The sequence below is a fragment of the Anabrus simplex genome, chromosome 4, assembly GCF_040414725.1.
Source record: "Anabrus simplex isolate iqAnaSimp1 chromosome 4, ASM4041472v1, whole genome shotgun sequence".
Lineage (NCBI taxonomy): Eukaryota > Metazoa > Arthropoda > Insecta > Orthoptera > Tettigoniidae > Anabrus > Anabrus simplex.
The window spans coordinates 56853367-56877874 of record NC_090268.1 but is presented as its reverse complement, the minus strand read 5'-3'; the positions used below and the strand labels follow the sequence as shown (position 1 = coordinate 56877874).

The window sequence follows — 24508 nt, the reverse complement described above, 5'->3', positions numbered from 1 at the left end:
AGAGAAAATTTGAGTTCATATTAAAGGTTATGTTGCAACCTAAAATAAGCAATTTACTGTACCCGAGGTGGAAAACCTGTTAACCAAAGCTGTGGCGAATGACAGTGCCGATGACTGGAAGAAAGTTGTGCTCAGTACACAAAGGGTTCAGCTAAAAAAATTAATGCAAATCCACCACCTCTATATTCAACATTAAATCCCAAAACCAACTCCGACTCCCCTTCTGCAAAATCAAAAGGAGTTCGGTTAGTTTCCGCTAAACATGATGAAAATCATGCTAACATAAGGGGAAAGGTTAGAACTATAAATCATACATAAATTGTACTAATAATTGATCACGATAGAATATTTGTTCAATTTAAATATGTAAGGCTAAGGAAAATGAAGATGTAGTGGAGAGCAGCGTCGAAAGTCTAATTATATCTTTGGGAGCTGGTGATAGTGACAGCAATTCATTGTTGGAGGGTTCCAGTGACTCTGAGATCAGTGGAGTGTTCCCTTTGTACGGCAAAATCGCCTTCCTGTGACAGCCTTTAGCGGTGAGTTGTATGTTTATTTCCTCATTATTCTTTTATTCTTAATTACTGTAGAACCTCGATTATACGTTCCCGGAAACTACGTTTTCCCTATTATTTGTTCAAATTACGTGGTCCCGCGAGCATCCTAATTAAACCACATCGTAAAAATCCCGCATTTCCGTTTCTTGAAGAAACGATTTCCCGGATCAACCGTCCATAAATTTCAGTCCCATCAAAGCTAAATCCTCGATAGCGCGTTTTTCCAAGAAACTGTATCTCACGAAAGGACGGCTACAGCATGCTTACGGATCTTGGTGTTAACGTCCCGTCATTGCGGTAATTTGAGGAAGTACTGTACCGTACTGGAAAAGCGATCGGCGGTGAACTTGCATTAGGGACTATCTTAGCGTCACATTCGGGTGGTATTGTTTAGAGAATCCTCAAAATCATAAAGCAGACAGTGTCCACAACAATTGGAAGGAGACAGAGCGCATTTTGACAGCTCTACTTGAAGACGGAACAAGTTTCGTCAAATGTTCATACTTGCAAAACGTCTACATTATTGTCCAGGGTTACATGTTTACTTTGTTACTTTTTTCGAGTGTATCGCCGAACAGGTTTTCGGCACTTCCCTCAGGGCACTGTATAGTCACTGGGCTTTCAGGCAAGAATCGAAACTGCTCGTTCTTAAGTAACACAAATTTAGTACCGTATGTTAATATTATCGTCCTAATATAAGACTGGGAATTTCACGTTTTTGTACTAAAATGTTATAAAACCGCAGTCGTTTTATTTGCGCATGTTACATTTAAAAACCTTGTATCATTTCACACTCGTACCGACTTGTACAGCGAGCAAGCTTTCCAGCTGAGCTCAAGGTCGCGAATAACCGTAATTTCGGAAGTGTTAATGATATTTTTCTCTTTCCAATTTGATTGTACATTAGTGACGGGCAGAAGTGAATATAATGCATTCGAAAACTTGAGGATCGATACTGCCATTCGAAACGATATTCTCGAGTTCAACATAACCTTTAAAAGTCGACGTAGGCCTAATTTACGTGGTAAAAGATTTCCATAAACTGACTACGAACAGTATACCGGTGACCAAATTACAATGATTTTTAAAAAAATTTTGCCATCGTGTTGGGTGCTTTTATATCTAATGTGCTTTATTATATTAGAAAATTAAAAACTACTTGTGGTCGATTGGTGGCTTGGCGTTACAGGTATTAGATTTTTTGAAGAGTTTGGCTGATCAGAGTTGCTGAACTTAAAATAAGTTTTCAGAGGAAACTGACAAAGTTTCCCCGGTAAGATTTTTAAGTCGCGTACCGGTAATTAATGTTTGAATCCGGGCCAGGTCAGGCATTTTCACCTGGATATGAGGGCTGGTTCCAGTTTCACTCATTCCACGATTACCTTTAATTGAAGAGCTATTAAATGGTGAGATGGCGATCCCAGTCTAGAGAGCCAGGAATAACGGCCGAGAGGATTCATCACACTGACCATGTGTCACCTCGTAATCTGCTGGCTTTCAGACCGAATAGTGGTCGCTCGGTAGGCGGAAGGGCCATTGGGGCTATAGTTTGGTTTGGTTTAGGGGTGTCTGTAAGATTATACATATACATATTTCACTTTTTTGATGTTTAGCCAAACTGTTGATGGTTCATTCATTCCCGGATTTTCCGTTTTCCCCTGTTGTACGTTTTTTATTCAGGGTCCCTCCAAAAACGGAGAATCGAGGTTCCACTGTATATATTCTCTTTTTAGTACCGGATGTTGTTAGTAAGCGTAGTTTTTGTGAATTTGTTTTCAATACATACTCATTAATTTTTCCGAGTATGGTATTACATTTTACAAAGGCTGTTTACCGTGGTCGTAATGCATCAGGTGTTCTGGCAGCAGTAACGCGCTGGCAACAGAGGAAAGATGATGCTCATATGTTTTGCAAAATGTCAATTTTGTTCTAAACTCTGCTGCTCTGGCATAGGATATTTCAGAGGATAAAGTAACATGCTGAGGAATAAAGAGACAAGCAATCTTAAGAAAAGAGAAAGTATTATCTGTTATATGTACATCATCAGTCACACACATTAATGTAAGTAATTACAGGCAATTATTTTCAATCCAATAACTGGAAATTGTTCAACTTCTCCCAGCTATAGAATCCAGCTTTAACCTGACGACCACCAAAGAACCTTCCATTAAGATCCACGACAGCTGAAACATGGAAGAAGAGTATTACTATACTGAATATTTACGCTTTTATGCATCTATATATATATATATATATAAATAAAATTATTTGAATGGTAAAGAATGTTTACAGGCTATGAGAACAATCTTTCTCATAAAAATTACAAAAACTAATTTATGATATATTTACATTATCTTAGGATACAATGCACTATCCATCTGAATTTTTGCAAGTTTCAGTACATAGTTTACAACAGTATTACCATAACAATTGTGCACTTAGCCCTGTTAAATTGTTTTCATTATTTTTTTCAAATTTTCCAATAATTGTATGTACAATTTATGGACGGCAGATGGAGAAAGGGCAAGCCCATCGGTCAAATATATACTGTACATATCAAAATCTGCATATGTCACATCTACAGGGGCGAATGAAATAGTAAGTTACACTAGCGTGCCGCGAGAGCACGCTGTGTGTCATAACCGTGGCCAGTGAGGAGCAAGCTTCAGTAAATGCTGACACATCCGATAGGAAGGTTGTTGTGGTATCCCATCATGTTATGTGTGCAGAGCGGGCTAGCCTTAATGGCACGTCAACTGGATGTTCACTGCAAACTGGAGGTGCGTGCAACAATCAGATTTCAATGAGCTAAACGGCTCAATTGCACGGACAGTCATCGTTAAATCACTGCTGTATATGGTGAGCGTGCAATTACTCGCCCAGGTATTGTATAGTGATATAAACAATTTGACACCGTACACATGGATCTCACAAACTAATATTGCGAAGGCAGGCCCGCAACGTCCAGTACCATTGCAAATGTTGACTGTGTGGATGGGATCATTAGAGAGAAATAGTGCATAACATTGCAGGAAATTGCCAGCATGCTGAACATTTGATGATGATGATGCATGTTGTTTAAAGGTGCTTAACATCTAAGGTCATCGGCCCTGCAGAACATTTAGTATGGCAATGTGTTCTCTATTGTTCACCAGCACCTTGGATTTCGTAAACTGTATCAAAGATAGGTCCCACGTCTGCTAACTGATGTTCACAAGAGACGACGTTTCCAACTGTCACTGGCATTTTTTGCAACGGTATTCTGTGGGGCAGCAAATTTCTGTGGCGAATCATCACAGGGGATGAAAGGTGGGTCCACCACTTTACCCGCAAACACAGAGAACATCGACGGAATTGGTGCACACCATGTCGCCACCACGAAAGAAGGACAAGGTCCAACCTTCAACAGTAAAGGTAATGGCGAGAGTGTTCTTTGACATGGAGGGTGTGGTGCACGTGGAATTTATGCTGAAAGGCACGACAATCAACTCTGCTTCGTATTGTCAAAAGTTGAAACGGTTGCGTAAAGCAATTAAAGAAAAGTGGCGGGGAAAATTGAACGCCGGTGCGATTTTGTTGCATGATAACGCAACACCTCACACAGCCCGTCAAACGTCCAAACTGCTGCAGCGATTCAAGTGGGAGGTATGGCAACATCCCCCATACAGTCCAGACTTAACACCACGTGATTATCACGTGTTCGGTAAACGGAAAAACAATCTTGATGGACGACAATTCCGAAAGGTTGAGGAGGTGAAAGCAGCTGTCTCCAGGTGGTTACATAGTGCTGGATGTGATTTATACGCATATGGAATCGAAAAGTTGGTTGATGTTCCAAGAAATGTTTACAGTCCTTGGGGACTATGTGGAAGAGTGAACTTACATTGTATGTTACCATAGCCTTGTTGCCTATGTGTGGGTGGTTTCAGAAATGGCCATAACTTGGAAGTGTAACTTACTTTTTGATTCGCCCTCGTGTAGATATAAAAGCCAAATACCACTCACTGATTATGAAATCTCCACATCCAAAAGACCTAAGAAACTGAAATTAGGAACATAGGTTCATATTTTGCCCTTGAAGGGCACTACGAAGGGATTTTTCAAAATTAAGCTTCTGTCCTAGAATTAGGCCATTTGTCACAATAGCATAGCAGAAAATCAAATTTGTCATCCAAGGACGAGAAAAGACTCATTTTAAGTCATATGACGCGAGGAACAAATCTTGTTAAGTCCCTTTTCAAATCCGTTTTCAAGATGTTGACACCACACTGCCACCACTCTACAATCAAAGTGCTGGAGAGCAGATTTTGGCAGACTCCAAGAATGAGGCAACTGGAAGAATGACAACTCCCACTTGGGGAAATTGTGTACGACATGCAGTAAAATGACAGAGACAAGATATTATTCTGTGAGAAAATTTCACAGGGCTCACTGTCAGTTGTCTCATTTACAGTATTATGACCAAACACTTCTCCCGTGCCGCTATCTCATTTACAGCAATACAATCAGATGTCCTGCATTCTATCAGACAGCTTTATACTGTTCACTAATAATAATAATAATAATAATAATAATAATAATAATAATAATAATAATAATAATAATAATAATAATAATAATAATAATAATAATAATAATAATAATAATAATAATTTCAGTCGCTGTACATATCTTCTTTTCTTTTTTCTTTTATATCTATTTCTTAAAAATAATTGCATCAACCAAAAAAAATATACACATATAGAGATCACTTTTCTACATAGTGTCCCGCCTTCAATAGCCTACACATTTTCTCCATCGGAATGGTAAGTTTTTGATGCTGTTCTGATAGAAAGAAGAGGGACGTGTGCGGAGCCAACTGTGCACAAACTCTTCTACACTTGCACCATCATCGAACCGCTGTCCTCCTAGGTCTTTTTTGAGTGGTCCCAACAAATGGAAGTCGCAGGGAAATAAATCTGGACTGTACGAAGGGTGTTCCAGAGGTGTCCAGTGAATTTCCTACAGTTTTTCCTGTGTTAAAGCATCAATATGCGGCCTTGCATCATCATAGAGAAGAATGACGTTTCGGATCGGATACTGATGTCGCTTGTTGTGATACGCAGCTTTTGCTTCATCCAAAAGGTGACAGTAATAGGCTGCATTAATTGTCCTTTGTTCGTGAAGAAAATCCACCAGCAAAACGCCCGTGGAGTCCCAGAAAACGGTTGCAAGCACCTTTCCAGCAGATGGGCGTGTTTTGGCCTTGACCGGACTTGCTTCGTCTCTTCAGTGCCACTCCATGCTTGCTCTGACTCTGGGGTGTAATGATGCACCCATGTTTCATCACAAGTCACAATATAACACAAGAAATCCTCTCCTTCCTCCTCATAGCGATGCAGGAGCCTCTGACAAGCTTCCTGACGTAAAGTTTTTTGTTCCTGGTTGAGGAGACGAGGAACCCACCTGGCAGACAATTTTCTGAAATGGAGTTCATCTCGGGTAATGGTCAGAACAATTTGCAAAATTTTTATTCGCCGACCTTCACCAATAATGTCACGAATGGCAACAATGTTGTCAGAAGTGATGCTTATCTGCGGTCTCCATTCATGAGGTTCATTTTCCACAGCTTCTCTTACTGCCACAAATTTTTTAGCCCACTCATACACTCAAGTCTGGAAAAGTGTTTCTTCCCCAAAGTGTGTGCGGAGCCGTCTCAAAATTTTGGAAGGTTTGGTGCCCTCTTTTGCGAGAAATTTTATAATGATGCATTGCAGAACAGACATGAGCACAATCCCTTCTCCAAACAACCCCACCAGCATTCCGGCAAAGCCCCCCTCAGAATTGTTACTATCAGCAGCAGTACATTCAAATTCTCGTTTATACTTTATCCACCTTCGTATATTTTATTCTTCATACTTTTCACCTTTTCATGCTCTTTCTGGTCACAGTATACTGTAGTTCCTGTTCATCATAGCTGACTCCATTGTCCTTTTCTTTTCCACAATAGGATTCATTAGGTACGGAGCTCACTGCTATTGGTGGCGCAATGGTACCTCATCATGTTGTACCTATGAAGGGAGACGGAAACTGCTTTTTCTATTCCGTATATTTTTTTATGTATGGCACTGACTCGCTGGTGCCTCAGGTTGTACAGCATATTTGTAACTACTGGCAATGGTTTCAAGTGTTTACTATGATGCTGTGTGGAAGCATGTACAGAACCATGGTTGAATACCAGACTTACATATCCCTTCCCACCACATATGTCACCAAAAGCAAAATTGTGGATGCTGGTGAAACAAAATGGAGAGGAAGAGGGGAAAGAAAACTGAACAAAGGGTAGAGGCCGTTTTAGAGTGGAGGACAGGATGGAGTAAACAGAGTATGAATGATCATTAGAAAGGATGTCCTGGAATATGTGGAGGAGGTGCAGAGTATCAATGACAGAATGATCATGGCAAGGATACAGTTTGAGACAGGAAAAAGTATATGCTCCACAAACTGGAAATAAAGAGGAGAATACAGAATAATTCCTTCAAGAAGTGGAGAAATACATAATGATGATAATGTTATTGTTTTTATGTCCCACTAACAACTTTGTTGACTGTTTTCGGAGACACCGAAGTGCCAAAATTCTGTCACGCAGGAGTTCTTCTACATGCCAGTAAATCTATCGACACAAAACCACCGGATCGAGCTAGAATTGAACCTGCTAAATTGGGGTCAGAAAGCCAGTGTCTCAGCCGTGTGAGCCACTCAGCCCGGCGAGAAATACATAGAAAACAAGGAAGTAATTATAATGGGAATTTTTTTTTTTTTAGAATTTGCTTTATGTTGCACTGACACAGATAGGTCTTATGGCGATGATGGGATAGTAAAGGGCGAAGAGTGGGAAGGAGGCAGCCGTGGCTTTAAGGAAGGTATAGCCTCAGCATTTGCCTGATGTGAAAATGAGAAACCACGGAAAACCATTTTCAGGGCGCCGATGGTAGAGTTCAAACCAAATGCAACCTCACATCTGTGCCCCCGAACCGCACAGCCACTTGCTCACTAATGGCAGATCTGAACGCACATGTGGGAAGAGAAGAGATTCTGGGGCCATATGTATATGGCAACATGAATCAGGAAGAATCAAATGGATATGTTAATGGATTTCTGCCAGAAGAACCATCTAATAATAGGAAACCAGATGGTTCAGGAAGAAAAATAGCCACAAGATTACCAGATATGGATAGGGAGACAGAAGAATGAAAACATTGATTGATTACATATTAGTGGAAAAAGGAGATTGGGAAGATCTTATGGATGTTACAGCTATGCCTGAGGAACACTTTGGGGGTGACCATAGAGCAGTGATAGCAAAGTTGAAAGTAGGCAAGGTCAAAAAAAAAAAAAAGGGTGGGGGTGGGGGGGAATGAAAGATAAGGGTCTGGGGAATGAAGGAAAAGAAGGTTCAGAAAGTTAATGAAAGAATTACAAAAATTGACAGAGATAAATCATGTTGAACAGGAATGGAATAATTTTAAGAGTGCATTTGTAAGTTGTGCAGAGAAAACATGTGGCAGAACATCGGAAAGGTAAGAGAGAAAAAGGCAACATGGTGGAATGAGAGAGTGAAAGATAAAGTAAATGAAAAGAAGAAAACTTGGAAGGAATGAAAAACACAAAAGAATGAAGCAAAAAGAGTTTGCAAAAATCTAGTAGCCAAAGAAAAGAAGAAAAGTTGGGAAACATTCACCCGGGAAATAAAGGAAGATTTCAACTGTGGGAAAAAATTATTATTTGGAATGATAAGAAACTGTAGGAATGAAATGGAGAACAAAGGATTTGTGAAGATTAAAGGAGGAGGAGTACTGACAAAACCAGAAGAGATAATGAACAGATTGAAAGAATATTTCAGTGAACTGCTGAATGTGAGAAACCAGACATGTTGAGAAGGTATCCAGGTAGCAGGAATAGAAAAAGTAACAGGGAAGGAATCAGGCAGAGGTAGAATAGACAGTTAAAAAGATGAAGATGGGAACAGCTGTGGGAATAAATGAAGTAGCCACAAAATGATCGAGGTTTCCGGACTAGCAGGACTCCAGTGGAATTACGAGAGAAAAGTGCCCGAGGATTGGGAAAATGGGGTTATAATACCGATGTTCAAGAAAGGAGATAAGAAGATGTGCAATAACTACCGACGAATTACCATCCTCTCCCATGCTGCCAAGATAATGGAAAGGAATTTGGAAAGAAGAATTAGAGAAAAGGTGGAAAGTCAGTTACAAGAGGAACAATTTGGTTTCAGAAGTGGAAGGTAAACAGTAGACCCCATTTTCACTGTGGGGGAAAAGTTTGGGAAAACCTGGCACACATGGACGTTGGCAAGGAACTAATAACAATTCTAAAAGCAATATATGATAACTGTAAAAGCTGTATGAAGACAACAGTGGGTAGGACAGAATGGTTTGGGAATGTAATGTAATGATGAATGTAATGATGTTTGCGGATGATGATGTAATCTGAAGAGAAGATGAGGAGGAGGTAAAACAGCTGAATGTACTGAATAGAAGGAATGAACAAGAGGGATTGAGGATCACTGCAGAGAAGAGCATTTCCTAAATTATATTTTGCACTGGTCATTATTATTATTATTATTATTATTATTATTATTATTATTATTATTACTATTTTTTGAAATTTATTTAATTAAATTTAATTCTCTTTCAAATCATTCTCCAAATTTATTTATGTAGTTTGACAGCTCCTTGTTCTTAACTTTACAAAAGACAATGTGTTGTCCCACCTCTTGCACTGTGGTTTAAGCCCAGTGCATTCTTCCATGACCTAGCATTTGGAGAAACATCATTATGGTAAGTTTTCTGTTATTTTGGCTTGTTTTGACGTCATGTTGTGTGATGTACTCTTTTCTTGTTTTGGTTTCTCCGCTAACTAACTCCTGCACCTTACCCCACCAGTGTCCGAGGAAAAGCGTAGACCTGACGCTGATATACGGTTATGTATGGGAGGTGGCAGGATGAGGAATGGTGGAGAGACAGAAGTGGAGAGGAACCATATTTGCTCCCACCCAATGTCAGATGGAAAAGAGAAATGGATAATGATGATGATTCCCAGTATATAACTCTTTCGAATTTTTTTTTACGTCGTACCGACACAGACACGTCTTACAGCGAGGATGGGATAGGAAAGGGCTAGGAATGGGAAGGAAACGGATGTGGAATTAACTAAGGTACAGACCCAGCATTTGCCTGATGTGAAAATGGGGAAACCACGGAAAACCATCTTCAGGGCTGCCGACAGTGTGGTTCGAACCCATTATCTCCCGGATGCAAGCTCACAGCTGCGTGGCCCTAACCGCACGGCCAACTCGCCCGGTAAACTCTTTCCAAAATTCATATGCAATTCCACTAATAGTATCTGATTCTCCCCTCTTTTCTTTCACAAGTACTTCATTCTAAGTTATTGGATCATCTAAGTATACCAATTAACTGTTTGTACCACCAGTTAAATCTTCCTACTTTCACGTGTTGCCTCCAACTTTGGAAAAAAGAACCTGCACCCAGTAGTATATCATCATCATCATCATCATCATCATCATCATCATCATTTTACAGTTCCAGTTTCCCAGGTACTGTTGATGAGCCTCTTCCATTCTGTCTTATTGAGATATGTTCTGTTGTTAATGATGTCCTCCAGTGTCCTTCCCCTATCTGCAATGTCCATCTTTACGATGTCTATCCAGTGGGTTCTTGGTCCTCCCACCATCCAGTTTCCTGCCACATCTCTTTCCAAGTTAACATATGCTGTCCTTGTTGGCTCCGCCCTCACTACATGCCCAAAACCACTTCAATCTGGACATGCTGACCAATCTAACAATGATGTAACAATCCCAGCTTCCTTCCTAACGACATCATTCCGTAACTTGTCCAGTTTGGTTTTTTGAATTGTGGACCTAAGGAACTTCATCTCAGATGCCTGCAACCTTGATAAATCTTTCTTACTGAGGGTTCCGGTTTCAATACCGTAGTTTAAGATTGGTATGAAGTACTGATTGACCATCACCAGCTTTGATTATGTTGGTACTTTGGATACAGTATATTACATACCTTTAATTGCTGATTCAATACGCTTGAATTCCACAAATATTCTAACTGCTTCTTCAGGTGGAACATTGGGTTGTTCAAAGATAATTACACGAACTACATCACCATATTTGGTGTTACATTCATCCTTCACTTCAGGCTCCAAATCTTCATCAACTTCTCCAGGACCAACCATGTTCTGTAATCAAACAAATGAATAAAACCAGAGCCAAATATTCATACTTGTGTTCAAAAGAAGGATAATGAAGGATGTAACAGAGAACTGTTTTCAGTATAGAGAGAGAACCAAGATGAAAGGAAAAAAAAAAAAAAGAAAGAAAGAAAGAATAGCAGAACCTCCTTATGGCCTTAGTACGAGGGTGAGTCAATAAATAAGTTGCAAACGTGTGTGCCTTATACCATTTGAAATTACACGTGCAAGTTTTGCCAGCAGATGTCAGCATATGTATGCTTGTCGTACGACATCTTGCAGGAACTCAGTCCGCCAGAGGCTGTTAATGCACGATGGCACATGTGTTGCATGACTGTACACGAGAAGAACAGCCTTATGGTGAAATTGTGAATGCCACGCCGTACTGCACCACTCTGTGGGAACTCCGACAGGCCATTTGCCGCAAGCGACCTGGACTCCTGTCAAAGAGTGTGATTCTTCTGGATGACAATGCCCGCCCTCACACAGCAAGACTCACGCAGGAGTTGTTACGAACATTTCATTGGGAACGATTGGAACATCCACTGTACAGTCCTGACTTAGCCCCCAGTGATTTTTCATCTTTTTGGGCTCCCTAAAAAATCATTTGGGTGGCCATCATTTTGAAACAGATGATGCCGTAATCTATGAGGTTACACGTTGGCTGTGACAGCAACCAAAGGACTTCTTTGCTGCTGGCTTTCAAGGACTTGTAAAGAGATTGGATAAGTGCCTGAATGTACAGGGTGAATATGTGGAAAAGTGAAATAAATGTCAGAAAGTTACTTTGATTATTTTTGCCTCAATTCAGTTTTGCAACTTATTTATTGACTCACCCTTGTACATGGTATTACCTTAAAGGATGAACCACAAAATTCTATATTACATACCATTTTCTCATGGAAATTTGTTTTTGCAAGTTGCCAAAATGATATGAACATCTTGAACATCGTTAAAAAAAGGCATTACAGAAAAAGTAAACAAAACATGGAACTCACAGTTAGAACAGCCTAAAATGTGATGCCCCCAGTGAACCAGTAAACATAAGCTCAAAATACTTGATTGAGTATGTCAACTGATATAGTGTAGAAGGAGAAATTAAAAGGTAGGCATACTTGTTAATAGTTACTACCTAAGGTGTTGTGTGTCAGTAATAACTTGGGTGAATTATAGTGATTAGCATAATCTTGTGTAAGCTGCACAATGGTGTTTAGCAAGAACTGCACTGAAGAAAAAATACAAGTTAAATATAGTTTACAGTTTGACCAAGGGTGGTATAAATAAGAAATAACTATGATTCCAAGAAAATCTGAATGTATTATGCATGATAAATGCAGATGTTGTAAAAAGGGCTTCAGCACAGAAGATCAAGCAATAAAGTGTCAAGGATCATGTTCGCTCTGGCACCACAAAGAATGTGCCAACCTAAAACAGGGCGAGTTCGATATAATGATCAAGGCTAATTGTAATCTCACATGGTTATGCAAGGAATGCAAGAAGGTGATATATATTTCTCACCAACAAGAAGATTTATCAAACAATTATTAGAAAAAATGGAACTAATGATAAATAACAAACCAAAAGTGGAAGAGCTGACAAAGAAGGTAGATAGGTATAGATAAGAAAAGTGTTTTTCCACCAATCTTTTTTTTTTTTTTTGCTAGGGGCTTTACGTCGCACCGACACAGATAGGTCTTATGGCGACGATGGGATAGGAAAGGCCTAGGAGTTGGAAGGAAGCGGCCGTGGCCTTAATTAAGGTACAGCCCCAGCATTTGCCTGGTGTGAAAATGGGAAACCACGGAAAACCATTTTCAGGGCTGCCGATAGTGGGATTCGAACCTACTATCTCCCGGATGCAAGCTCACAGCCACGCGCCTCTACACGCACGGCCAACTCGCCCGGTTTTCCACCAATCAATACACAATTTATTTAAAATAGATTAAACTAGTACCGGTTTCGGCTCTTTAACGGCCATCATCAGAACACAACAAGCTTTCAAACACATCGGCACAAGACTTCCACAACAACTAAAACTACAACCACAAACATAGACGAGAGAGGTGTTGCCACCAACTACTTCTAATTCAAACTCAAGACCTGCTGTTTACTATATTAAAACTTACCAGAGTACATCACAAATTGGAATAAGGTCCTTATCAATATGACGCATACCAGCTTCAGAAAATTCTCGAAGATTACCATACACAGCTAAAATCAACATAACATAAAAGCAATGGAACTACACAGAAGATAGAAGAATGGAACCTATGTAACATGAACTAAAAAATTTTAACAAGTGTCTACCTATACTTACCAAATTTTAATGTGTTAAAACTTTTTAAGTGTTTTATATTATGACCCATATGTTTTAATATGCCCTACATACTCATGTTCTAACTTATTGTAACTTTTTACCTTGACTACTGATATTTTAATTACATGCTACTGTATACATTTCCATCCCCCATTAGACATCCGGATGTCTAATACAATAACAACTTGTGAATTGTCTAATGGTTGAAACAAATCATGTACTAGCTGATGATGGCCGTTAAAGATCCGAAACCGGTACTAGTTTAATCTATTTAAAATAAATTGTGTATTGATTGGTGGAAAAACACTTTTCTTATCTGTACTTTGAATCTGTCAATACGGAAAATGAAATTTATAAATAATAAAAAAAGAAGGTAGATTACTTGGCAGATATTGCAGCAAACAAACTTGATGCAGTAATAGAGGACAAGATAAATAAAGCATTGTCCCAAAGTAAAACAATGAGACCATCAAGAATAACAGATCCCATCAGTAGAGAAGAAAACAGAATCCAAATGGAAGATTTTCCCCCACTCCCTGGACAGCTTCAACAACAGAATCAATCCAACGAAAAACAGACAACTGCTGTACCCTTCACGTCAGGTGAAGTTGAAGTAAAAGGAAGAACAGTACAACAGCCATAGAGAAATGCAGTCAGTAGTATAAGGTCAGTTGATAAAGCGCTTCTCATTGGAACCAAAGAAAATGAAGGTGAACTGAGAGCTGCAGACAAAACCACTTGGTTATACCTGGAGAAAGTACAAAACAGCACAATAACAGATCAAGTGAAAAAAACACCTAACTAAACAACAAATAACAGGCAGAATAGTCTGCAAAGAGCTTCAGACTCACACAGACAAAAAAGTCTTTAATGTTGGCCTCCCATCTGAATTCCTGGAGGTGACATCAAAACCAGACTTTTGGCTGGTGAGGTGATTTCGTTTTTGATTTTGAAACCAATACGGAAGAAATAAAGGTGGCTGTTTCGAATGGGGAAAAAAGGAGACAATTCCGTGGGATACTCCCAAGAGAACTCTGACACACTAACAAACTTAGTGCTACTTAATTGGAATGTGGAAGGGTTAAAGACAATAACTTCGTTTGTGCCAGACAATTCTTGGGCCTGTTTCGATATAGTGTAGCTACAGAAACTTTCTTGTCTGATCACATGAGCTTCCCACAGATGTATTGTAGAAACGCCATAGCTACTACTATGGACAGAGGAAGGCCCGAGTGGGGGGAGTCTCATGCCTGTTTAAAGATAATGTAGGTAACATTAAAGATACCATATAGAAGACAACATGGTCATAATACAATTTGACAAAATAAGTGTAGTAGGACTTTATACAGTATAAGCCCTCTACGAAGAGTGAATGATACAGCTGAGCACATAATGAAAGTCATAAATGTAGTGAAAAATGAAGAGTCTGTAGTTCTGGGAGGTGACCTAAATTGCAGAGTTGATAAACCGGATCAAAGGACAACAATTATACTAGAATTACTAAATGATGAAGGATACAAACTAACCAACAACTCAATGGAAAAGACTTACGTAGCCCCCAATGGTAAAAGTACCATTGACCTAGTCTTTGAGAAAGGTACCAATGTACGAATTCTAGAGCAACAGATTATATACAGTGATCCAGCAGCTACGAAAACACATTCCGGTAGCTACTCAACTCCAAATTCTGGGCCAGAGGAAGATTGAGCTTATTGTCTCAAGAACATTAGCTAAGTGCATCCTTGAAAGAGGAAAGATCCTTAAAGACATACCACCATTATCAGAAAATGACCTGGTTGAGTCAGCTTTTCATACCATAACAAACTTCATTAAATCAGCTCAAATTCGAAGGCTTCCTAGATGGCCAAATCCTGGTTCGACTGGGAGTGTTACAGACTTTGAACCTAGAATAAAACCCACTACACACTCAATTGGAACTAATCTGAGATTATCTCATGTTAAATAATTTAAATTGCATAGAGAACGTGAAAGCCAGATTTCTCAAACAAACATTAGGCATTTCTGTTCAACAACAATCTATTCTAAGATATATCCTATTACACCATAAATTTGCACATTACGAGTTCTGTCATAAAACATTCTTAGTTACTTGTTTCCCCACGCAGCAGGTGCTTTTGTGTGGGATTTTTCTCGTAGCATTCTCCCCCCCCCCCCCCCCCCTGTGAGGACATTTTCACCTCATGAACAATAAGCGATTCCAGTGTAGATGTGATTATTGTAGGCCTGAAGTCATTCTGTTTTTTCCTATTAACACTGAAAACTCTTTCTGTGGGAGACTTAATGTCAGGTACACTTAAAACTGCAATAATACAAGATTACATTTTTTAGTGAATAGGAGAGTAGAGTTACTTCATTCGCAATGAATTTCACGACGCTCACGTGTAGCGAAAGGAAGTGACGATCGAGTAAGTATTGTTGCCAACTCACAAAATTTGAAACGAAGAGAGTCGAGTACCAATGCTCTAAAAGATTCAATTCTCCTTGTTTCCTTATTTTTTTCCGTAGATATTATACTTTCATTATAATGTCGCTTTTCCGTAATAATTTACCTTCGGACCGTAATGCCGTAATCGTCAGGGCAAATCCGTAATAATTACGGATAATCCGTAACAGTTGGCACCTCTGTATGTGTCTGTCTTTGTGGACTTTAAGAAAGCGTACGACTCCATTGACTGGGAAGTCCTGCTAAACATCTTAAATGAATTTGGAGTTGATTTGAAACTGCTGGCATTAATTAGAGCCACCCTGACCGATACAAAATTCAAGGTGAAGTTCCACGGATGTCTCTCGCATTCCTTTGACATCAAAACAGGAGTCCGACAAGGTGATGGGCTATCCCCGATACTCTTCAACTGTGTTCTTGAAAAGATCATCAGAACCTGGCAGGTGAGATTACAGGAAACCAACTACAGTCCATTGAGAATAGGAACCAAATCCAAGGGGATCACAACAGACTGCTTAGCATTTGCCAATGATATTGCTGTTCTCTCAAACGACATAGAAACCGCTAGAGCTCAAGTTGAAATTTTAAAGGAAATTGCCGAACAAACTGGTTTGCAGATATCGTTTGAGAAAACAGAAGTAATGACTAACATCAAAGAGGCTCCACCAAAACTCCATACAAAATACGGGGACATCACCCGAGTAGACAAATTCAAATACCTGGGTGAGATCATCATGAAAAATGGACTGGACAAAGAAGCACTTCAGGAGCGAGTACGCAAACTGGAAATAGCCTACCAAACATCCCGCACAAAAAATGCCTTTCCCAAAACGCCAAGATACGTCACTATGAAACAGTTCTGAAGCCAGTAGTTCTATATGCAGCCGAAACCCTGTCTCTAAATGCCAACAAAGGACTCCTTGAAGAACTGGAGAAAAGAGAGCGCAAAATTGTGAGAGGAATCTTGGGATCAAAGTACAGAAATGGAATCCATCAAAAGAGATCCAACAAGGAAGTCTACAGCAAAATAGAGAAAATTACCGACACAATCAGAAAAAGACGGGCACGATTTTACGGTCATCTGAAAAGAATGGACGGAAGAAAGTTAACTAAAGAAATCTTTCACTTTTTTGATTCAAACCCCAAAATCACAATTCCCTGGTTTAGAAATACCAAAGAAGACCTGCAGATGCTACATATCTCAGCTGAAGACGCCCTTAACAGAGATCTCTTCCGCAAGAAAATATTGACTGTGAATTTCCTGTTGGTGAGTCTTTCGGAATCCAGACAGGCCAAGTGTCCATAACAGGTCAGGCGCCTTTTCCTTATAGACGTGACGATGTCCTCCTGGTGTTCATACAGTTCATCATTATGGCGGATTCTGTAAGTGCCTCCTTCCTCTCTGATTGGTCCTAATATCCTCCTCAGGATCTTCCTCTCTTTTAACTCCAGCTTTCTGAGTGGGCCCTTCCTAGCCATTACAAGGCACTCAGAAGCATACAGAACAGATGGTTTGACTACCGAGTTGTGTCTGAGCTTGAGGTTCTTGGAGAGGCACTTAGATGAATAGATACTACGACACGAGTGATAAGCCCTTTCAAACTTGGTACATCTGGCATCTATGGCTGGGTTCTCGCTCTGATTTGCAGAGATCCATTCTCCCAAGTACTTAACCGCAGGTACTTTTCGTATGGTAGCGTCTGTGAGAGGAATTGTAGAAGGGGCCTCCTTGATATTGGTCATAAATTCAGTCTTCTGGACGCTGATTTTCAGACCAGTCTTAACTGCTACACAATAAAGACTCTGTAAGTTGTAGGTAGCCTCCTCTATATTGTTTGCCAGTAGAATGAGGTCATCAGCAAAGGCTAGGCACGGGACAGTGAGGTTGTCTCTCTTGTACCCAAGCTTCAGTCCAGCTCCCGGTGGTAGCATAGTTCTCCATTCTCTAATGATCTTTTCCAGGACACAGTTGAAGAGAATGCAGGAGAGACCATCACCCTGTCCAACTCCTGTTCTGATTGGAAAGCTTTCAGATAGTTCACCTCTGAACCTGACCTTGGACGTCGTGTTCCTCAGAGTGGCTTGAATCAATCGTAGGGTCTTCCCATCCAGACCAAGTTCCCATAGTATGGAGAAAAGCGCGTAATAGCATACGACATAAAAGAACAATGAACTTATATCAGCACGAGTGCTGTCTTGCCAACTATTGAAGCACGAATGGCCTCAAAATACCTAAATGAAAATATTTCCTATAAATATGAGGGTCCCAGCAGACCATTTTTACATTAGGACTACTACGAATATTTTTTTCATTCCATTTAAGCATATTTATATTTCAGCCCACAGTTGTCTGCATCTGAGAAGAGCTTAAAACCAAAAAAAAAACAAGGTTCAATGGGATGGTTTTAAAAAATTAGTCTGGCTCTCAAAGTATTAAGAGAAAACACTTACCCTAAGCAAAACTACTTTGGCTGGGGTTTTCATAATCTCTGTGATGGAAGGCTCTGGTTTTGGAGGCTGCATCTGTGAGCTTGCAGCAGGAGAGCTGCTGCCCATGGGAGCACCTACAGGAGGTGGAGGCATTATCTCCTTCTCACTAATAATACGACCACCTCTCTTACTTGTCTTCTCCACTTGCAAAGCCATGGAAATGCCTTGTTCTTGTTTTCCAAGTCCCTGCCCTTCCTGTAACAATCATAACAAACATAATAAAGAAGCATCATCATTCTAATAAAAAGGTTAGTTTGGTTGACAACTGGAAGGACTCAAATGAGGGATAGGGATTACTACTGGTTCATAAACACTGGTAACATATTTCTCCGAATCCAAGACAACCCCCACTTTTTCCTTCAGAAAACTTAAATCAGGCTTAAAAAGTGCTTTGTAAAATCATATGAATGCCTTTCTTGTACAGTATGTTGTTCGACTATCTTTGTCTGCACGCCATCACCGAACATTGGCTTTAGTTATGCCGTAGTTTTTTTCGGCTGCATACTTATTCTTTATTTTTGAAGGTTTAATAACCATTACCTTAAAATTAGCATCATAATATCAAAGAGAATCCGTTGAAAATTTGCCGGCATTACCTGCTCCATGCATCTCTACAATACGATGATCCGTCAGAAAATATTCCTGCTGTCTAAAAAACTATTACTTTCGCTCAGTGTCAGGTACAATCGGCTGCTACTACACATGTCTCGCTTGCTGGGTTTGGCCAACTTCAACAGCTAGCAATGTTTAGACCTAATATACACACTTTAATGATAGGTTGTGGGTGATGTTATGATATTGCTGTCAAGTACTAACGTACTGTATGTCTTCTTCTTACAGAGCAGATGGATCCTAAATTTGTTGTGGCAGCCTTGGTCTCCCGATTCGGAACAAGAAATCAGTCTCTGAAGATTCAGGAATTGGAGATGATAAAACACATAACTACCTTCCTGGAAAAAGATATGGAAACTGTGGAAGAGATCCGGGCATTAGGATTTGCTGGAGGCGATGGAGGGGAATGGGATGAGGAAATGGACTTCGGAGATGATGGTGTCGATATGGAACATCAATGCTTGTCGCAGTAGTCGCTTCCCTCTACTTTGAGTTCATCGGCATCCAAGTATGTGCCTTCGCCCAAAAGGCAAAAGCATGATGGTCCAGGAAATATGACAGAAGGGGGCTGGACTGCTTACAAGCAGCGCACTTTAGTGTACTGGACCACAGAGAGGGTCCATCTTTTCAATAAAATATATCAAGTAAATGATATTACATAAGTCTTGGGACTAGTTTCAACCCTTAGTGGCCATCTTAAGCCAAATAAAATTAAACAGATCGTGATAACTAAAACATATGTATAACAGACAAAGACAATGTTGCAGGAATAATTATAACATTAAATTAAATATAATAACAAAATTTATAGTTATGATCTTCTTGTCATGATATGATGTCTTAAAGTTTGCTTAGGACCTCAGGCAAAGAAGTAAATCTCTAATGTCTGATGGAGAACAGGCACTGACTTGCTGGAGGAAGCAGGCAGGCCATGTAGCAAAGGAGTGGGTAGAGAACAAGCATGCATCAGTAATGAACCAGTTCAAGAAAATTAAGAACATGAACATTCTGTACAATTTGGAGAAAAAAAATACTCCATTGATCCAAAAAATCAATCAGGCTGTCCTGCAGAAATTCAAAGAAAAGGAAACAGAAGGAGCAATTATTCACGACCGAACGTTGCGGCTGTGGGCCATGTAACTTAAGATAGCGGTGGATCCGCAAAACACAATCGATTTTGAAGCTTCTGATTCCTCGGTATATCGCTTCAGGAAGCGGAATAACATTGTTGGCAGAGCAATAACCCACAAAGTTGGCAGGAATTGGCAAGATAAGGAGGCAAACTTGTCACAGGCGAGCGATGATTTTGTTGCGAAGATTCGCAACCTCATCATTACAGAAAACTTTCCACTTGCACATGTCTTCAATGCTGACCAGAGTAGATTTGACAAAGAGTTACATGGCCATCGAACCTTGCAAACCAGTGGAACACCAGTTGTTCACACTGTTGTTGGATCAGTCTCTGCAACACAGCAAAGTTTAATGATTATGCCTGTGATTTCAATGGAAGGCGAAATACTGAGGCCAACGTACGTGCTTGTACCCGAGCCACCTGGAAAATTCCCACAGTCAAAGCCAGCAGATCCTCCGAATATAAGGTTGTAAGCTGGAAAATCAGTGAACATGTAAAAAGCAGACCTTAAACAGTTCTATCGTGACGTATTTTGACCAAGTATACCTGATGACAGGAAGAAAATTCTGCTTTTAGTGGATTCATGGTGTTCTAACAAAGATCGTGCATTGTCTGCTTCCGAAGTACCTGATGGAAAACTCCAACAAAAAGAACTGTTACCTGAAAGATGTATGGGGAAAATCCAGCCTCAGGATATTCATTTTTTTTTAGACAATACAAATCTTTTGTTCGTTACATAATGAACACAATCATTATCAAGACACAGGAGCACATTTGGCATCGCGGCAGTTTTCTGGCTCTGCAGTCCTTTTCCCTACATCAGTTCAGCACTCCTTGTTTCAAGAACTCGATTAAGTATGCTTTTAATAAGGGCAGATAATTGGACGACAAAACAGAAATGTGGATGGTGCCAATGGATTACTGCTTGAATTCATTGACAAATGATGTGTATGCAAAATGTGAGGCTATCGCTTTTGTAAAATGTGCCCATTGTTAATTGTCTTTCTGCCCGTCTCACTGTTCATTTGATGAATTGCACATTGATTGTCTTGTGTAATATATTTTGTTTGAAGTCAATAAAATGTCACATTTTCAACATCCCAACGTATATTGTTTCTTTTCAATGAGTTGTTTCTTCCCTTATATTGAGATCGCCACCTTCTTAGCACATTATTAGTACATATAAATACGTGAAACAAGCATTTTAGCAACATTTGGTGTCATGTTTCCAACACTTTACTGATACATTGTGGGTCCTATAGCCCTTAAACGCTTGTCCCTCTACCCCTAATTTCATAGTTTTTCTACTTGTGACATAAGCTTTCAGAAAATATATGGGTTTCCGGAAAATCAGTATCAAAGGAGAGAAGGTTTACTTGTGAGAAACCTTATAAGTGGGACTGTTTCTAAAATTGATGATAGGTCTGATGGGTGTAAGTAGTTTATGTAGTTTAGGTAGTACTCTGGCTGTTGCTAATTTAGGGTTCATTTTTATTGGTTTAGAAATTTATTGTTCATTGTGAAGAAACTGAGAATTTTTAAGGATTTGTTTTAATTTTCTTTGCAGTGATTTGGTGGGATCTAATTTGACAGTGCTGAAACTATTATCTTTAAAAAATTATTCTGTTTTTAATATGTATTCAGTTTTGTCCATGATTACTGTGGTGTTACCTTTATCTTCTTCGTTTACTATTAAATTACTGTCTAATTTTTTTCAAGGTGTTTAAATGCTTATTGGTTATTGTGTTGTCTTTGAAATTCTGATTACGGTGAAAATTTTGAAGTTTTTTCTTTACTTCTCACCTTATTTTGTCCTGTTGGTTGATGGAAAGGTGATTAATAGCCTGTTCTGCCATTGTTGCCAAAATGTTATTTTTAAGATGGGAATTAAGCCAAATCACCGTAATGAATCTCCTGGCCTGAGCAAAAGGATCACACTCTAACTTTTAGTAGATAGGAGACATTTAGAAGACGTATGTCTGTACAAGGCCAAATTCCACCCAAATCAAAGATTTTCAATGAAAATTCCATAAAGGAAAGGAATCTTCTTACCTTAGCTGCTCTGCCACTCTCTCGGTCTGGATGAACAAACACAATAAGATGAATGCAGAGTGGTGTAAGGTCTATATATACAGAGTGTGATGCAGAAAGTACTTGGACAGATATGCACAACAGACAAAGAAACCTCAAAGCAGATTTTCAATGACAGCAGAGGCTTGCTATTATAAGATGTGACTAAAAGGAGTGACCCTCTGGGGAACAAGGGTTGGCTTATTGCTGCATTTCACATTGCTTCCTCTTGCTAAATATCTTTTCTAGCTGATCTCCCTTCATCATCATCATCATCATCATCATCATCATCATCATTTAACCATCTCCAGTTTCAACTCTTTCTTGTTCCCCTCCATGGTTTGTGAGACCCAGGGAGTCTTACAATTTCATGTGGTTGTTTTCTTTCATCTTGAAAGGACAGATCTCTTCCATTTTTTCCTCCGATCAGGTGGATGGTTCACTATCACTGCCGCTACCATCAGCACCACCACCACCACCACCAAGACAGTGAAGGGTGGTGATAGTTTGCAAATAAGAAATTGGTGGGAAAAAATGAGTTATCTAAGGTTCAGGCTAAGCTCTGTTCTGGAACTAAGAATGATCTAGAATTTAATCAAATGAAAGAAAGAGGCTGAAAGAGTGAAACATTTGTCACTGGTAGTATTTTGGGAGCTGACACTCATAGAATGGAACAATAGTTATGTGTTTGCATGTGCTTTTGTGACTATTCATCTGCGAGAACTGGGGTGTGGAAACCAATCCCACATTTTGCACTTTCTCAGGTTCATAACATTGCCTGTATTTTGTCTCCGATTGGTACTCTAAGGGAAGTTCCAATTTTTGGAATTAACAATACTCATACAAAGAAAAATCAAAGCTTCATCACAACCAACAATAGAATTTATGAACAACTTCACCTTGAAACCATATTTTGCCATAATTTTAGCAGCCACAGATCCGCCGAATGACATTCCATACTTTTCTCCTGATACTTGAGGCATCTTAATAGCTTCAGGGGACATGCTTGATTCCTGGAGTGAAGGAGGAGGAGCAATTGCAACTCCTTGAGAGCGGGGTGTAGCAACAGGCTTCTCTTCTTCTTCTTCATCACTGTCTGCCTTCCGACCAGCAAAACCAGATTTGACAGGAGGTGGCATGGGACGTCGAGATTCCTCCATCCCTTCAAATCTAGAATTAGGCAATATTAATTTAAGAGGGCACATAGAAAATTTAAAAAAAAAAACTATATACCACAACATAACCGATAAAACACATCCATTTAAGGTTAAAAATATTACACAGAGCAGTACACTGATATTTAATGCAAAATAGGTTATCAATACGGTTATGGTAAAAGAAACAGACATGTCCCAACACTTAACCATTTCACTGTTGCAATTGAGTATACTCGGGCTGCCTGAAATGGCCTGCTAGTGCTGCGATCGAGTATACTCGAGCCAGACTTTGCGCAGCAAGTACTTCAGTCAAAAACACTCGATCTGCCTTATAACTGTGTTATATGCTTCTGCCATCTACTAGTCACACTTTAAACTAAGTAGTTTATATTTTTTTTCATGAGTAGTTCTGCAGGAAAACATTTTTGTCACAGTCGTAAACATCGTGTTTGAATTATAGCTACCTCGTATGAACGTAAGATGCATCCGGACGAAATATTACACTTTTAGAGGAGACTGAATCCGATGTGGATTTCAACAGTGACGGTAGTGATATTGAAGATATTAGTGAAGTGATAGGGAGTGGTAATAATGTTGATAGAGGTGATTATTGCCTGCCCACATGGTCGGATGACGAGTTTACGCCAAAGGCACATGCATTTCAAGTGCCAAACCTAGCTATGTGAAATAATAATTTGACCCCTGAATGCCCTGAAATGGATTACTTCAAGGTATTTGTGAATGAAGAAATGTTGGTGAGGGTAGCGGACGAAGCAAATAGTTTTTGTAAATAGACAGTTGATGCTAAGTTCATGGCAAGTTCCGCTCTACTTTGATCAATATTGTGTGTTTAATTTAATCTTTCTGCTGTTAATCGTGCGTATGGTGCAAACATATAGTAGGCATAGTCCATAATGCAAATTAATATTTCTAAGCATCTTCCTAATGGATGAAATTTTTGCCACCTAGTGTGGAATCGAACCCTGGATCCCAAACATGAACTGTTCCAACACTGTAGGAACAAACTGGTGAGTTAAAATATTGTCTCAAATATTATTCTGTAGTTAGTGCTTGTATTTTGTGTTCCAACTGGCAATAATACTTGATGAGGTTGTTGGCTGAAATAATCCAGCACTGGGATTGCACCAGTCTGTCAGAGAATTCAGCAGCGGAAAGGTTAATAAACAAATATTATGACAATGAAGGCCGAGAGTGCAGCCAGCAGCAAGCAAAACAATACCGCCAGCAAACTGTTGAGGCAAACGATAAGGAAACTCCTAAGAATCTGATTAACAATGGAGCAGGCACACAGAATTATCTCAAAGTGTAAATTACGAGAATTATCAGCTGTGGGAACATGGAGTCAGTCGTGAGCCAGAAACAAGAGAGTACAAGATGGTTGCGAGTTTGTGATGTGTCATTCAGGAGTGC

General features: G+C 39.6%; 1 protein-coding gene across 1 annotated transcript in view; it reads right to left on the bottom strand.

The window, feature by feature from the left end:
• Positions 1-2566: 2566 nt before the first annotated feature.
• Positions 2567-24508, bottom strand: part of Spf45 (splicing factor 45) — a 99934-nt gene continuing 77992 nt past the window's right edge. The window contains exons 5-8 of the mRNA XM_067146197.2: positions 22820-23090; positions 18068-18301; positions 10649-10823; positions 2567-2740 (exon numbers count right to left, since the gene is read on the bottom strand). Of these exons, the coding sequence (XP_067002298.1) occupies positions 2643-2740; positions 10649-10823; positions 18068-18301; positions 22820-23090 (778 nt within the window). The 3' untranslated portion in view covers positions 2567-2642. The remainder of the gene's footprint in view (positions 2741-10648; positions 10824-18067; positions 18302-22819; positions 23091-24508) is intronic.